Source organism: Pygoscelis adeliae, unplaced genomic scaffold, assembly GCF_000699105.1.
Source record: "Pygoscelis adeliae isolate BGI_AS28 unplaced genomic scaffold, ASM69910v1 Scaffold38, whole genome shotgun sequence".
NCBI classification, from domain to species: domain Eukaryota; kingdom Metazoa; phylum Chordata; class Aves; order Sphenisciformes; family Spheniscidae; genus Pygoscelis; species Pygoscelis adeliae.
This window is the reverse complement of record NW_008825614.1, coordinates 15,997,487-16,014,758: the sequence shown is the minus strand read 5'-3', so window position 1 is coordinate 16,014,758 and position 17,272 is coordinate 15,997,487. Positions and strand designations below refer to the sequence as shown.

The window sequence follows — 17,272 nt, the reverse complement described above, 5'->3', positions numbered from 1 at the left end:
GTGCCGTCGGCACCTGCTGCCTTTGTACCAGCGGCCGAGTTCCCGCGGCGGGGTCGCGGGAGGACGAGGCGGTTCCTCCTGTCTCAAGCTGCGCCTCCAGGAGCGCGGTACTAACTAACGGTCTCCAAAGGCGTTTTGCTGCAGGGTCTGTGATAGCGTTACGTCTGCGGGCTAAGCCGCTTCAGCCTTAGAACTGTGGGGCAAATCCCGTGCGCAGCTGCTTATTCATGTCTTTTGACGATGCAAAAGCATACTTCTAGCTTTGTTTGTCAAACACGGAGCATAAGGATAGGACGGTTCCCAGTGCCCCGGTGATCCTTCCATCCTTTGTGCTACCCCATAAATTTCTGATAAGGTCGTAAGCACTGTTTGACAGTTTTGGAACTACGGAATTGAACCTCGGCAAACCCTGCCATGCAGGTGCACGGACTGACGACTTGAGACGGTAGCAACCACAGTCTCACAAAAAATCAGGATGTCTTAAGAATTGCAAAGTGTAGTGAATGGCGACGCTGACAAACGGAAGGCCAAAGCAGAGGTGAAGACCCGAGAGTCGCTGTATTCACAAACTGTTGTTCGGTGCAGCTGAAGCCTGCCTGCAAATATTTTTCCTTGTAAATCCTTTGCTTTAACCAATTACGATTCCATAGAGTAATTTCCTGTGTGAAGTTTAAGACTTAAAAACTGTCCAAGGTAATTAACCCTGAGGCACTATAATTTTATACATAAACATTTCTGTGAACGTTCCTGATCCCAGTCTTGTATAACGGTTTAAATAAAAATGCCAAACAGTCTGTTACGTTCTGAGCACCAGGCTATTTTTTAGCAAATAGAACGTTCTACCTTTTGGTCTAAAAAGTATGTGTGCATCGGATCTGACTTGGAGGAGTGGCACTAAAGTGTAATTTTAGAGTAATCTGGGCTTGTAAATAAGAAAAAGTATAGGTAGCCACTAAAAACGGAGACAGCGATTTCACCACTCTTTATTTTTGATTATGGTGTTGGTTGTAACTGAGTATTTGTATGGATGACTGAGTTTTCTTTTCCTTCTTAAGCTTCAGAAGGAAAGATTCTGATTTCCTCTCTGTTTTTTAAAAATTTCAACACTGTTTTTCAGGAATGTTCACAATTTCATCCAGAAGTGTTTTCTTAAGTAAGATAACGGTCCTTCATTTATGTGGATCTTGTTGCCTTTTCTGTGTATCCTGCAACTTTTCAACTGTCACGTTAGTAGATTTTTAGTGGAAAAGGATTTGTATACATGTATATGTGTACATATATTAAAAAATTGTTTGTATATATATGCATTCATAGCAAGCACACTTAAGGCAGGTTTCTAAAATAATTTCTTCTAAAACATCTGCATCTTTAACAGGTTTTTGAATCCAAATGTGAGAACTGGCATCTATGTATAATCTAATTTTCTTATATTATTTAATGCAGGTTCCTGCTATTCAGCAGAAAAGAACTGTAGCATTTCTAAACCAGTTTGTGGTTCACACAGTGCAGTTCCTCAACCGCTTTTCTACTGTTTGTGAAGAGGTATGTTTATTATTTTCCTAGCTGTCAATTTATACAATGAAAAAACTTCAATATTTTTGATGCAATAATACTAGTAGCTTAAACCAAAAAAATTAGTCTGCTTTCTGTTCAAGGTTTCTCTTGAGTAAGTGCTTAAGACAGATTTTTTTTTCCCCAAGATATCCACATGAACTGCTGATTATACCACACTTAATCCTGTTTCCTTAAACTTTTGTGTTTGGCATAGTCTTTGAACTTTTTGATACATGGAATTTGTTCTGAGCAGCTCCATCTGTGGATATTGTCTTGTTTGGAAAGAAGGATGCCATATTCCTATGGTGCTGAATCCGTTTTGACAGTCAGTATCCTTCTCATCTGTGTCCTAGGATATTGCATCAAAACTTGCTTTCAGGTTTTACCACCTTTAATTTAAAAGGGTGATACACTAAGCTCTGAATGTAAATAATTTTGATATGGAAAAAAAGACATTTCTGGCAAGAGATTAGTATGGAATGTGAAGCAGTTAATTTACAAGCGGTCTTTTAAAAAAGAGAAAAATAAAAATATTTAGTGTTAACAAGTTTTTATGGTAACTTTAGCGTTACTGGAAATATACCAGACTGACAGGACTAGAATGGCCCACTGAACAGGGCAGGAGTGCTTCCTCCCTTGTAGAAAGGGTGTTTTCTAACATGGCTTTGAGCTTAACCTTTTTGTCATTAGCGGTTTTTTTTTTTTAAACTGTTCACTAGTTTATTCACTGAAGACTACTACATGGCCCTAGCCAGCAGGGCTAGGGCAGCAGTCAAATCCAATTAGACTAAGCCATGTAATCTGAGAAATTCTGTTATTTTTTAGTAAAGTTTAGAGCCAGACCCATGACAAGTATAAAATTTGGCTACCACATCAACGTATGGAGCTTCAGAGGAGAAAAAAGTAATTTTTTTCTAGATTTTTAAACTTATTGTAATTTGATACGTGGAACAGTGTAACTGCCTGGTGATGCTGTTGTCAGTTGTCCAAAACTCAGTTTTCACATGATCTCAAAACTAGCCCTTACATAGGCACTATGGAAATCAGAACACATATATTTAAAGCCATCTTGAGCACACAGCAATGCTGTGAAGTCTAGTTAATAAAACAGTTATTAGTTAACCTAAACGCGTTGTTACCCAAGAGACTAAATAGTTGCTTTATAAACTCCTTGAAAAGTTTTTTGTCTTTATGAAGTACAGAAGTGTTTTTAATGTGAAAGGTCCCAGTCTAAATCAACAGAAGCCAAGAAATTCAAAATTAGGGCTGACACCATCCTTAACTCTAAATTTCTTGGCTCTTGTCTAGTCAAACTGACCCGTAAAGTTATATAACTGTCTTTTGTACATCTTTCATCACCTTTCCCCAGCTACATGTAGGGCACATAGTTCCTTTCAATAGGAACTAACTCCTCTTCATGAACAAAGAACCATCTGTAAACAAGTCGGTGCACTATCCAAAAAGACTAACTCCTGTCAGTCTCTTTTTACTTCTCCTAGCATATTGGCAGAACTGCCATTTTCTTAGGGTGTTAAAGTTCTGCTTCAGAGCCAGGCAGAATCTTGCCAACGTGCCAGAGAGCTGTCAGAGTGGTACATATCTGCCAGCCAGCGTGCTAGCCAACTTTACTTGGACAGGTCTGGTGGAGTATGGTAGTGATTAGTTAAGAGAGTGACAGTTCTTATAGGGTAATTTAGAAAAGCTTAAGTTGTATTTAAAAAAAAAAAAAAAAGTGTCAAAATTTGATGGAGGTGCACCTGGAGCATGTAAAGCTTCTGGTTAGTTCTGGTTCACTGTGCAATTTGACTCTCTAAAGCAGGACTTTTCAATCACCTGCTGTATTCTTTATCAGATTTTTCTACTTTTTATTTGCTCAGTTACATACACACACATCACGTCTTTTCATCTTCCCCATTTGGAAAAAGCTTTGAAGAAAGATGTTTTGGTAACTGCAAGAGTACAATTATTCTCCAGTTGCTCAAAGTAATACCCTATTTACTTTGGCTTTCTTTTGTACCTAGTCTGTCTTCATTTCTGTCAGTCATTATTTGGGAAAACTAACTGCCTAGTAAAATTATTTAAAATTTGAACCACTGTAGCCACTGTACTAAAAAGGGATGTCATTGCTTCATTTATTTCATAATGTTATCATCTCATTTACACTCTACTCTGCCTTCAGCAGGTAGAAGACGAAAGTGATTTTGTTTAGCTAGATGTGAACTGCTTTATATATACAGGTGGCCTAGGGGAGCGTTTTCACGTTCTAATTGTTTTCCATTCTAGAAATTGTCAGCGCTCTCTCTCCGTATCCAACAAATTGAAACAACACTCAATATTTTGGATGCAAAGGTTTGTATGTGTACAGACTTTGTCTTCTAACAGTGACAGCCTCCTAGGTTACATGAACTAGCTTCCTTTTCATAGTCTGAATTGAGCAAGTAAGTTTTCATAATGATTTGAAGGAGCTAATACAAAACGCCCACATGGCAAATTCTCTCTTTGCATGCCTTGCCGCTTACATTGTGTAACATTTGAACGTGTAGTGGATGTGGAAAAAAGGAACCAACAACACATATTGGAAATGTTGGTTTTGTCTGTGTTAAGTGTATTGAACAGGAAAGGAGCACTTGGATCTTGAAAGGGCAACTGAACTATACAGCAGCTTACTTGTGTTGATTTTATTGCAATGTTTGGTTTTAAGAAAATGGAGAGAAGTTTTCCGATATTAAAATACGCAACTTGTGTTGCAGGGTTGCATATGAAATTGCATTTGCCATGCAAACTTGAAATTTTTGCCCCCTTTGTAAAGCAAAAGTAGCTTTGTAAGTGTTACTGGATTGTAAGGATTTCAACCGCTATAAGTAACTAGATAGGTGCCTTGTAAACCTTTTGATATTGAAATGTGACCTGAATTGGATCTAAGCTAACACAAATGTGTCTGGTGTATCTTCTTTAGCTAAAATGACAAAAGGATATAATCTATAGTCATGTATTATCATTTAATTTGCTAAAAGAAAAAAAAAAAAAACAAACCCCAAAACAAAAAAACCATCCCTTGTAAAGTTTTAACGAATCCTTCTTTCAATAATGATAGAAGCAATTTCGGTTGGCTTTTCTGGGAGCAGGGGTAGGACATTTTGAAACCATTCATTAAGATCTTTGTGAAAAAAATACTGTAGTAGTACAAACACTGCTTAATAACTCTTATTTATTTCAAAATATTTAGAAATTATCAGTATTGATAATTTTTGCAGAATTCTTCATAATCATGTTGAATAGAATTTCCTTCAAATAAATACGCGGCATATTTAATATCCACTCTCAGCATTTCCTTAAAAAAGAGTGAAAGATGTGGAAAATAGCAAAATCTTTAACCAGTCACCCATCTGTTAAGTAATAGAGCTGTTCTTGTCATGATTTCATTCACTGTAGACGAAGTAGCAGAGAAGGTGGCATGGTTCTTGTGTGGTTGATAAGTGCAGTAGCAAAATGCTGGGGAGCTGTTGAAGCCTTTCCTGCACGGCAACCCTGTGTTAACAGTGAAAGCTCCAATGGAGTGTTTTGGGGTTTTTGTTGTAGAAGCCACCTGAATAGAAAAATCTTCTCTTTTTGCCAATCAAAATACCAAAACTAGTGATAAAACGTTACGATTTTACTAATGTGAAACCTACCTGGGGAACATGTGGTAAGCAGCATACTGCAGATTTTATTGTACACGTAGACTTATGATACGCTCATTGCTTATTTGATGATGTTTTGTACATTCAGTTGTCCTCTATTCCTGGCCTAGAAGATGTCAAATTTGAAGTGTCCAGTGCAAATATGAATAGTCTTACAAATGGTCCTGTGGCACAAGGTACTACAGATCAACAGACAGCTGTATCACCTCAATCTGGAGTAAGTAATGAAGCATAACTAACACATGGAAGGAATATACCTCTCCGTGTCAGGTTTCTAGTCTCATTTGAAATAGATGGAAGAAGCAAGTCTATTGGAAGAGAGCAATCAACTGTAAAGATCTAAAACTACATTTTTCACTAATGAAGCTGTTTTAACGAGTGACTTAAAACAAAAAAGGGTATACCCTTTCTTGAATATGTGGCTTAAATAATTAGAACTAACTCAAATCTAATGGTAAATGCCTCCTTCCTCTTCTTCAATCACACTAATATATGAACATGAATTACATCAGGGGACTGGGAAGGTCATGAATGAAAATAACAGTTCGAATCACATAATTCCAACTCTTTTCTCCTTCCTTTAGAATGTGAGCTTTCAGCTCAAATTGGACTTTCTAGCATGCTTTATTTTAAAGAGGTTATTACAGTGAATGTTTTCTACATATTATCATCTATGTACAGAAAATGCCAGCTTATTGTAAGTGATCAGCATTAAGATCCTATCCCTGCAGTTAATTTTTTGTTGGTTTTGTGTGTGTGGTTGGTTGGTTGGTTGGTTGGTTTTTTAACCCAGACTTAAATCCTGTGATCACCACTTCACCAAGTGAGGCTTTCTGGCTCATTTGTAGATGGAGTTCTTTCCTCCTATTATAGTTTCTTTTCTTGGAATGTCCAATTCCAATCTCTGCTTGTTCTCTTATTTGGTGGGAGTTGCTGTGGAGCAGCAATAGCTGGAGTACTCTGCTGGCCTTTCCCTGCCTGTTGAAGATTGTAACTCTAATTTGCAGCCAGCAACGTGGGAGACAGAATGGACAGTTAGCATTGCATGTTTCACTCATGTTAGAGAATGACTCCCAGTTATTTTGTTCTCTTTAAAATGTTCCTCCTCTCAGATAATACAGTAGGGACAGATATTCCTGAAAGGAGGTTTCCAATGCTACTTTGAAATGGTTAGTTTAATAGCAAATATGCAGTTTTCTGTTGTCCTTTAAATAGTACTATAGCTTCTTGTCATTTTTCATTTTTTTAATTAATTACTCTCAAGGATTCTTTGCTTTCATTATGTTATCCTTTAGGTTAATGGTTTATACTAAAAAGTATAGTTTAGAAGTTATATGATCTGTATGAAACATTTGTCAGGGGATCAAATAATTATTTTGAGGAAAAAATACATTGGACCACTAGGGGAGATGTGAAGATATAACCTTAAAAAATTATTTTTTATAAAGTGAGCATTTAAATTTAGTTCTGTTTTATTCATTAAATACAACAAACTTAACAGGGCTATTACAGGCTATTTTTTTTTTCTTGTATTGTGCAATAACTTAAAATTGTGACTAAAAGTAGGAAGTCACACTTGTAACAGTCAGTAATCAAAGATCTGGTTTTTGTGTATTCATACATCTTGGAAATCTCTAATACTATGAGTGTAGATCAGAATCATCTTGATGTAAGAAGAGTTGTACTTTATGCTTAAATTACAAATTTTATGGATTGAAATCTGTCCATGCTTCTGGTCTGCATACCTAACCATTAAAGTGTTACCTTCTGTGTATACAGCAGAACAATATGCATGAAGAAGGGTTACAGAAAACAGAGGTAGTAACAGAAAATGTCAGAACTGTGGCCAAGGATCCAAGATATGCCAGATATCTCAAAATGGTACAAGTGGTAAGTCAGTTCTCTCATCATTCTTTGGGTACTCCATTATTTTTAGGTGGAACGTCAACGCATAGCTGTAAGTGAACATTAAATGACTGAAGACATATATTGCATCAGTTATCCTTAAGCTAGGATAACATCCCAGTATTTCTAGCACATCTTCTCTAATAAATGAGTTGATAAAATACATTCCCTCAGACAGCTTCAGGCAGGATCTTTCTACAAAATTCTGCCAATATACTTGTGAACCAAAGGTGTGAAGATGTGTAAATGCAGAGCGGTATTAGCTGGAGTCACAGAAGATGCCCCTGACAGTGTAGTTATTCTGGTAGAATTGGTGCCATTCCCTGCACACAGACATGATTACAGTTTGGTTTTGCTGTAGGGTACAAAATGCACCTTTGCTAGTATAGACCAGAGCAGGAGTATTTGATATTTCTGTAGGGTTCAAAATGGAGATAGAAGAATTGCTTCGCTACTTGGTTCCACTTCAGTTTCCTGTTATTCATGATGCAGGTTTTGTTTACCTCTTTATCTGTGGGCTGTTCTACAGATAAGTAGAAAATAAATTAATGTAATCTCAATACTTTACTTTGGTTTTTTTTTCAGTAAAATTTCTTTACTGAAAGAGTAGTTAAACATTGGAACAGGCTGCCCAGGGAAGTGGTTGAGTCACCATCCCCGGAAGTATTTAAAAGACGTGTAGATGAGGCGCTTAGGGACATGGTTTAGTGGGCATGGTGGTGTTGGGTTGACGGTTGGACTCGATGATCTTAGAGGTCTCTTCCAACCTTAATGATTCTATGATTCTGTGATTCTATGAGTATTTACATGTGTGAAAACTAATGAAGGAGTGAAAAGGTGAATGGGACATTCTTGGTGACATTTTTTAAGAGCTCTTTTTTTCACGTCCACAAAATTAAAAATGAGATTGCAAACAAGGAAAAAAATCTGTCTTTATTTTCAAGTTGTCAGCGGAAATTTTTCTCTAAAATATATATTATAATTCTGGAAAATACGACTGTGTCATAGTATTAGTAAAATGTTGCTTATGTTAAAACTAACTTCATGGTTTCACTCCTTCTTCAGAGCAATTATTAAAATTGGTGTGCTTGGTACTTTGGATGATGTTCCAGACCTTATTTTTCATTTGAATCACAAATTGGCACTTTATGGGTAGCTTATTACAAACCATTTGGAAAATGTAGCAGTGGGGTAGTAGCAGAGAGTAGAACGCTATGTTAGTGTATTGATTTAATGCCAGACTTCAAAGTGGATGTGAAAGGGCTGGATGGTCTAATTACTTTTGACTGGTTTTTTTTGGTGACTGCTAGAGGAGTGAGATCTCACTTTCCACATTCATCCTTTGTACTGGCAGTTCTGGTGACTCCTCTGCCAGTTGTAAACAGTGTGGTAGGAAAGTCAAACTAACATACTACAAATTAATGTGTGTTTTTTATTTGCCAAATTTGTCTTCTTGTCCAGTCAAGTATTTCAGTTAGTGTCATTTATTTGCCCAAATTAAATTTCTAGCTGAAGATTTGTTTGAACTGATCGTGTATTTATTGCTCACAATATTTGTCGTATTTAAGAATTAGCACCTTGAAGAAATATTTCTTTTACAGTAAAGATAGCTGTTCTGTGAAATAGTAACAAACTCATTTGGATGGAGTGCAGTTGAGCATACTACGTTCATATTTTTCAAAATGTACAACAATAATATTCAAGCAAACCTTACAAAAGCAATATCATATTTGCTACAATAAATGTTCAGAACACTTCTATTGACAGTGTGAGAGGAGCAGTCTACGATTTCAGATAAACTTCATGTTTAAAGTACATATACGCTTACTTGATTCTAAACACCACACATGACTGCACAGACGCCAAGATACTGACTGGCCTGATATAGATTGATCCTTGCTTTGAAGGACTGAAATCAAAACCAAACATGGAGAGCGCACTGATCTTCAGGAATTGCCAGCGCTGATGGTATGTGACCTCCTTCTGCACTGTGGAGAACCAAAACCTATTTTGCAACAAGATTGCTACTTGCACTGTGGCTTCTCCAGGACCTGCACACTTCCTGAGCTGCAGGACCGGGCTGGGAGTAGGGCTGGGGTACACCGTGGTGAATGTGTAGTGATTTGGATTATTTCAGATCTTAACTGAGCAGAGGCAAATGCGATGGAAATTTAGTATTGGCTCCCATGTTAGGAAAGTACACCTGTCCCATTTCAGTGGACCTGTGTGCTCAGTGTAGTTACTGTTTAGATTTAAAAGAGTTGTCTGTTTTATTTTAGTAAGATTTAGGGTAACAGCAGTATTACGCTCTGATTTTCCAGATTAAAACTTATGGAAGTATGAAAGATAAAGTAATTGTAATGACCTAATTGTATTATAAACAGATATAGGTACAACCTTATTAGTTTTCCTTCAGGAAAAAAGTGTACTGTTGAAGGGTATTTTGATTAAACTTAAGATTAGTTTTGTAAATCTATAATATATGAGGGTACTGAGAGATTTTTTTCTTACAGATTTTGATGCATACAATTTTGGAATAAACGCTTCTCCAAGCGTGAACGTAAAAGCATAATAGTTTCCAATCCATTCTCAGAAGTTCATATACCAAGCTCCCTTTCATTGAGAGCAAATACGAATTCCACTTTGCCTGATCTGACTCAGTCTGGTTTTCACATGGTTTGAATTGATGCATAAACACTTCATCAGTGACTTCTGAGCTGGGGAAAGGAACCCTAAGAGCAGTCAAGCGAGGGAAAAAACATTAGCTAGTATGAGACGGTGTATAGACACACAATCCCTGGTGACCAAATCTATACTAGAATAAGTGAATATTTTAAACTGTCATGAAATACTCAAATGTTTTCCCCTTTGTAACGTACATTAGTTGTGAATTACTGAGAAATTCTTTATTACAAGCTAATACCTCGCAGCTATTTGAGTCACATTTTTGCCAGTATGCCTAACAGATTGCTAAAACTGTGTACCTGTCTGTGTGCTGTTCCGGAATCGTCAAACAAAAGTCTTGATTGTGATTCTTACTGTGAAACTGCACAAGGAAAACACAGTAAGACAGCTAGCTTGGCTCTCCCTTTGCCGGGTTAGCTACTGCAACTGTCACTAGTACCACATGCTTCTCTGGAACATTAGTCGTGGCTACCCTTTATTTTATCACTATGTTACTTACTTTGGAAAACAGATATTTGTCCTGTGCCAAAAGAATCCTACACTACTTTTCATTTAGGTTGTGAGGCCTCTCCTGACTTTCCTAGACCACTAGTGGCTTTGTCCCTTGGAAAGCAGAATTTTTTTTTTTTCCCCCCCCCCCCCCATCTTGGCATGCAGTGGTCCAGGTGGTGTTTCTGATGGTTTGCAACAGGGGATGGCAAAGCAACAAGTTGTCTTTGAGCAACTCTAGTGGAAACATAGAAGCAGTTTGTTGGAATGTGTCTCGTAAGAGGACGTGGGTCAAAGTGTTCTTGGGTGTGTGATCCAAGATGAGGGGATGTTTAGGTGTTGCTGAATAAAATAAAGTGCAGAAGCTGTGGAAGGACTTGCAGTGAAAGGAAGGAATTTTTTTTAACACGTACGCAGTTGGCTAAAATCTGTCCACAAGTCATAGAAGATTCAAGCCTGACTGCACAAGCACTTGTATTCAGAGGAATCACTTTTAAATTGTGCTTCTGTTCTCATGTCCTGTTTGCATTTTTCTGCATGCTTTTTCAAGACTTTTCCGATTTTTAGCACTGCCTTAAGGTATCCTTCCAGAGCTGTAGCAGATGCACTTTCCTGGTTTTCCTCCCTCTTTGGCTATACCCTCAGCATGGCCGAGTCTTCCTCATCTTTCTAGCACAACTGTTCTCTGCTGTCTTTGTGCTGCTTTGTGCTTTCTTCACATTCTCATCCATACACATAACTTCAGCTTCCTGGTTTTGTCTGCATGAATTGCAAATATATCTGCCCATTCCTGATTGTCTCCCTTCAACTTTCTCTAGATGTTTTGCCATAAATACAAGAAGGATTAAAAGGGCCTTTGGTCTCAGTCGTTTCTCGCTTCTAGGTTCATACTGATGGCAACTGAGATTATCATTCCATGCTCTTGTTCAACAAGTGACATGCATAGATTTGTATGAAAGTGTAGCCTAAAAGAACCTGTGGCATTTAGTTCACCTGTTTGTGTCCAGTAATTTCATATTATTCTTCCTCCCACACAGGGTGTTCCTGTAATGGCAATACGAAACAAAATGATTTCTGAAGGGCTAAATCCAGACCTTCTTCAGTAAGTAATTTGTAACTTTCAGTAGGGCTGGAATGCAACCACATGTTTAAAAAACTTGGGAAAAAAGTATGCTTAGAAAAGCTTTTTTATGGTATTGTGAATCTAAATTATCAGCATTAAAGCAGGTTTTGAAGTCTTCCGTGAAAGGCGTTTTTAGCATTTTATAGGTCTGAAGAGGGCCATCAGTACCAAAGGAGGAGGGATGCAATCTCAATTATGAGCTGTCTTTTCAGTATTGTCTAGTCCAAGGCCAGGCCCAGGAAATACAGAGTCCGGAATAATAAATGGGGAGGTACTGCACCCTCCCCAAGAGAAGGTTGCAGGACTTTACCGTTCAGACTTGAGAGGAAATGGAAGGGGTTCTTCCAAGCCAAGCAGAGGTGGTGCAGTTCAAGGAAAAGGATATAGCAATGACAAGGTAACATTTGACAACGTGCATGTAGCGATGAGGAATCAAATAATGCGTCAGTAGCCATTTTCACTGTACTGTTTAGAGCATGAGGTTTTTCCCTGGTATTTTCTTCCAACACTTCAACAACAAAATGTCATCATTGTAGGGTAATAAGAACAAACTATTTTATTTTACCGGGAGCATGAGGGACAGCACAGTTGTTTCCAGATTCCCTCAGTAGATGGAGTGTACAACTTGACTTCAACATTGACAGTGTAAATTGAAGTCAGCAGTTTGAAATTGTGACTGTTGATTGAGCTGACCTGATGTGAAGCCTACTAAGAGTAGGTACTCATTTTCAAAGCTACTTGTCTGGCCTTAAGCATGAATTTTAAGCTTATTTTACATTTGATACGTAATTTAGTTTTACTGTACCGTTTCACAGAATTTGTTAAAGTGATGAAAATATTAACTTTCATTCTTATATTATAGCCACTAAACTGTTTGAAATACTTTTGCATCCTCTTCAGAAACTGCCAGTGTATTAGAAAGCCTGCTTCTCCTTTCCAGTGAAGTCTTTCTACATTTTGGAAAGGCTTATTCTGAAACTAGCAACTTGTTTAATAAAATAAATAAAAATACAGGAAAACTGAAGTGTCATCATATGTTAAGTCACTTCCTGGTGTCTAAATAAGCCTAAAGTAGGTACTCCTCATTTGATATTTTTACTGATCAAATGGGAAATAAGAAAAAGAACACAAGTAAGAACCTGTGCAAGTCTGAGACAGGATTATAAAACATGGGTTTACTGTATGTCTGTTAAATGTGTTGTATTTCTTAATCTGCGCTTCTGGTCCATACCTTTCTGTAAATGCTGCTATTTCTTCGTATTTGGATGGATTTTTATAGTAGATAAAAATAAGATAATAGGTTACAATTTCAAAAGCTTTTTAAAAAAAGTACTTGCTTCTGGATTGTCTGTTTTGGGTTAAGACAGAAACGTTATTACTATGGATTAGGGCTCATGGAACATGTTTGGGGTTTGGTCTCAAAGTCCATCTTCAAAGATTCTGTGCAACACTAATGCTTAGGCAGATTTTCTTTAAAATGTTATTGATTTGAAAACTATAGCAAATCTACTTCGTTAAAGCAAGCTAATTATTTGGCATAGTGCATAATGCCTCTTTGAAGAATTGGTATTATTTGAAATACTTTTTTAATATTTTAAGGAGTCAGGGGTGACCTTTCTTTTAATCTTCTTGCTTTCTTGTCTCAATGTCACAGACTCTTTTTTTTTATATGTGTCTTGCCATTCACACCACATTTCTTGGATCTTCAGGTTCCTTAGGCCTGCTCGCTCAGTCCCAGTGAAAATTAGGAAAATGTACATATTGCTGTGTGCTCAGCCGCTTACTGCAGACTCTCCCAGCTACTTGCCAGTGACTGAGCGTGGTTTTTCTGTGGCTGCAGAGATGCTAATTCTAATAATACAGAGTTGTTCATACTCTCTTCCTTCGGCTGCTTTACTTCTGTTATCGCTCCTTTCTAACTTTTTACAGAGTTTGAAAACTGCCTATTCTATCAAGCTCCCAATGTATCTATTTTTAACTTTTATTTCTTATCCTTCCTCTCTTGCCTGTCTACAATTCCAAGAGAGTTTGTCCTGCCCTCGCAAATTAAAGGAATTCATTGCCATCTTCCTCTCCTTACTAGAGGAGAGTTTTTGCACTGGTCTCTCCAGATCACATGTCTTTGCACAGCTCTTCTGTTTTGTCATTACCACGGCAACAAAGAATAATATTGTGCAGTGGTATTTGCATGAGAAAGCAAACGCTCTCAATTTATTTTGGAGGTGTGCGGGGGGGAGGGAGAAGGCTCTCTTACAGTTCTTTAACGCACTTCTCATTTTTGCACCCAAGATGTTTATAAACACTTTAAAGGTACCTTATGGATTTCCAACAGAGAAATTATAATGAACAGAACTAAAGTTGGAAAAGAAATTCTGTGGCGTGACACACAGGGGTAGCCCCAAGATAAATAAAAATGGGACGAATAATACGATTGACAGCTTACTTTAAAATGCAATATTTTATCAAAGAGAGCAGTTAACTATCGTACAGGAAGCTAGTTTCTGTGAAGATCATTCTTCCCCTTCCCCACGTATAATTGCGTGTATATTTTCTACCTTGGTTTCAGAATTTACCAGGCTCAGTCTTGCTTGTATTGTCAAACTCATTACATACTTAGGAGGGAGACTCCAGGGAGAGCCAGCATCTTCAGTCGGTAGTGTTAGTTAGTCTTTAGATGGCTTGCTTCTCTCCCCCTCATTCCCAGTAGATTCCCTGAGCAAATGTTTTGACATGATGTTAAGATCCATTTTAAATATTCTCTTCAAAACTAAATACAAGAGATCTGATCATTTATAGTCAATAAAAATCCCATGGCCGCTCTTGCATGTCAAATTTAACCCAGTGTTCCAGCCAAATTCCACTCTGAGTAATTCTTTTTTGCTTCTCTAAATTATCCCTGCAGTTTTAGTTGGATACAATATTGTTCATTTCCTGTCTTATTTTTTTTCATGTACTATTTACACTGCTTAATGGTGTACAGCCTGTTCCTTTCAGCCCTAGAACCTCTGAAGATTGAAAAAAATTGAATTAATCAGTATTGCCTGCTTTCAACTCTTTCTACGAGTGTTTGCTACTTCTTAGTGATCTGTCATTATTTCCGAGAACCTCAAAGGTGTGCATTCAAACTGATGTCTACAGAGTTTTGATGTCCAGTGAGTTACAGTTTCTAGTGTTTGTCTTTCAGTTGTAAGTGAATACTAATAAGGTGTGAGTTTGTAAACTGTTAACAGTTAAAGTGTTAAATGTTGTGGATATAAAGTGCATGCAATTGTAATGAAAAGATGGTAGCATTACATGCTAAGTTGCTTGTGTTCTCAGCCGCCTTCTAGGATTTACAACATATGTTTTTGTTGCCTGCAGGACCCCAGATGCCCCTGTGCCTGCCTGGGGAGATGATGGGAATGCAGAAGACAGTTCTGATAGTGAATCTTCATTTAGTGACTAAGAGACTGATTTCGGCCTTTGGAAACCTCTGTTAAGTGCTAATGTGTTTGGAGCTTTAGCAGGACAGTGGTTTCGCGTGGGTCACGTGGGTGACGTGATTTATCTGACAGCATTTTTAAGAGCTAAGATCCTTCATGTTCTCTCCCATAAAGTTTGAACAGGCAGCGTATTTCAACCTGAACCTTTCCACCGTGAAAATCAGTCGTGAGATCTTTGCAATTTTTATGCTGCATCATTTCAGATTCCTTTCTGATTCTTCTGAAATTACTTTGTAAAACTGTAAAACTCTAAAAATTCCACGCCTCTAAACCTCCAGGTCTCTAAGAATGCATTCTGGTCACTATTGGATTTTCTATGTAACGCTTTTTACCTAAGTTGCCTTCTTTCTGTCCATAACATACAGGTAAAGTAACTTTTCAAAATGAAATTGTTTAATTGTAATCTGATGAACTGTATTTTTTGTAATATATTCTGAAGTGACGCAACAAGAATTACACAGAAGTCAGCTATCTTATGGTGGTTGCAAATGAGTGACACTTTGTTTTGAAAGAAACTAAAGTACAAGTGAAAAATATATTAAAAACCAATCTGAATCTGTTTTCAAAGCATACACTGCTATTCAATTTCATGTTAAGAGTCTGTACAAAGTTGTTAAAGAAATTCCTGCTCTGTAGAAGAGTTGGTTTATCAAATTCAGGTTGCGGTGGTGTAGAAAGCTACAAATATTGCAAGATTGGTTTGAAAATGACACTGTGAAAGAAGCAAGTGACTAGGAGATTATTAATGGAATACCAGATTCTCACTTCTCGTTCACTGTCACGTGGGTCAGTAGAAACCACTTTCTGACTGCTATCGGGCTTATTCGAAAGGAGCTGTGGCTGAGCAGTTTGCATAGGATAAGAAATCACCTCCAAGTTGGTGCCTTTGCTGATAATTTTGGCAAAGAAGCCAAAATTCAGTTTGTATGCTACCTCTTGAGGTATGCATTGGGGAACAATGTAAAGAAATCCACTTGGAGCCTGACTGGCCCTGAAGACTTCCCTCCAAAGCACTTAATCTACTCCATGAGTCAAAAATGACATTTCATTAAAGAATCTTCTTTAATATAATTTGTTCCACATGAAATTCTTCACAATCTATTTGAATTCCCCAGATTATTGTGATTATACCAGAATGCTGTGGGGCAGGCAGTCATTCACTTTCTGGTATTTCACGTTCTTCCTGAGACCCAGAGAAGACTAAAACTGAAGCTCTAAGTATATAAATTTGTTAGCTTTTATGACTGAGTCATTATCTTCTCGCTTAGTTATTTATGCCACTTCAGTAGGTTAGCTGCTTTTTTTTCTGTAACAAGCATGGCTCCCACTTGAGCCTAGCAGATGTATTTAAGCTCTTCATAACCTGTAAATCAGAGTAATGCCTGAATCCCTACAAAAGCATATATGCACTAGAGAATGTCTAGAGATGGCATTTCGATGATGAGTTAATTATTAGTGAACACTTAAACAAAAATATTCAATAGCTAACACTTGGTAAAACTTGGCAAATATTAACGTATTAGCAATAAGTATTTCAAAAGTAAATGTTACAATGCTGTTTCAGAAAGCATATATTAAAACACTGGTGACTTTTTGAAATCTATATTTGAAAACTCATTGAAGCAATCTGTATAATTAAGGCTATGTTTTGTAAACCAAAGTTGTGGTTCTATTTTATTCCCATATGTTGTTTTCAACAAGATAATGAACATTCTTCTGAAGTCTCTGCAATTCGTGTTTCTCAAAAACCAGTTATGCTGAAGTTGCATCAATCTGCTAGCTGAAGGGGAGAGTTTTGAAAATAGGGGATTGGAGTTTAACCTAAGCCATGTTAGCAATCTGACTAGAGGAGAACTGAACATCCCATAGTTGCTATTCTAACAAGAAAATTTAAGGAAGACTGAAATTAATGAGGACTGTGTGTTCGATACTCTTGAACTGATATTAACCTATGTAAGGAAGTAGCATGATGTAAAGAGTTGACTTGAGACATAGTGGTTCATTATTTTTTTAAAGAAATAAACAAGGTTACCAAAACACATTTAAGGAGGTATGACTTCCATTGTGTATAATTTTGAAGAAGATTTTTGTGTAATTTCAGTCTGAAAAACTTAAAATCAATTGTCTTTTACACCACTACAGATGTATTTTTATGTGGAATGAAAAAGAAAGCCGCTAGCTGACTGTCACTTGTTAAAATGAGGGATAATTAATTGGTAATTACGTATGTCACAGGATAACAATTTCATTAGCAGGCACGCTGAATTTAATTGCTTAAGACTTGGGGTTTTTTTCAGGGTAGCTGTTTACTTTGGAATAGTGCAATCTTGGTAGGCTTGCACAAACGTTAAGAA

The 17,272-nt window shown here is 37.2% G+C and overlaps 1 protein-coding gene across 1 annotated transcript in view; it reads left to right on the top strand.

The window, feature by feature from the left end:
• The window catches only part of CCDC53 (coiled-coil domain containing 53), a 17,680-nt gene extending 727 nt beyond the window's left edge, over positions 1-16,953 (top strand). Inside the window, exons 2-7 of the mRNA XM_009333053.1 lie at positions 1,444-1,542; positions 3,838-3,903; positions 5,323-5,451; positions 7,014-7,124; positions 11,351-11,415; positions 14,797-16,953. Of these exons, the coding sequence (XP_009331328.1) occupies positions 1,444-1,542; positions 3,838-3,903; positions 5,323-5,451; positions 7,014-7,124; positions 11,351-11,415; positions 14,797-14,881 (555 nt within the window). The 3' untranslated portion in view covers positions 14,882-16,953. The remainder of the gene's footprint in view (positions 1-1,443; positions 1,543-3,837; positions 3,904-5,322; positions 5,452-7,013; positions 7,125-11,350; positions 11,416-14,796) is intronic.
• Positions 16,954-17,272: the final 319 nt, after the last annotated feature.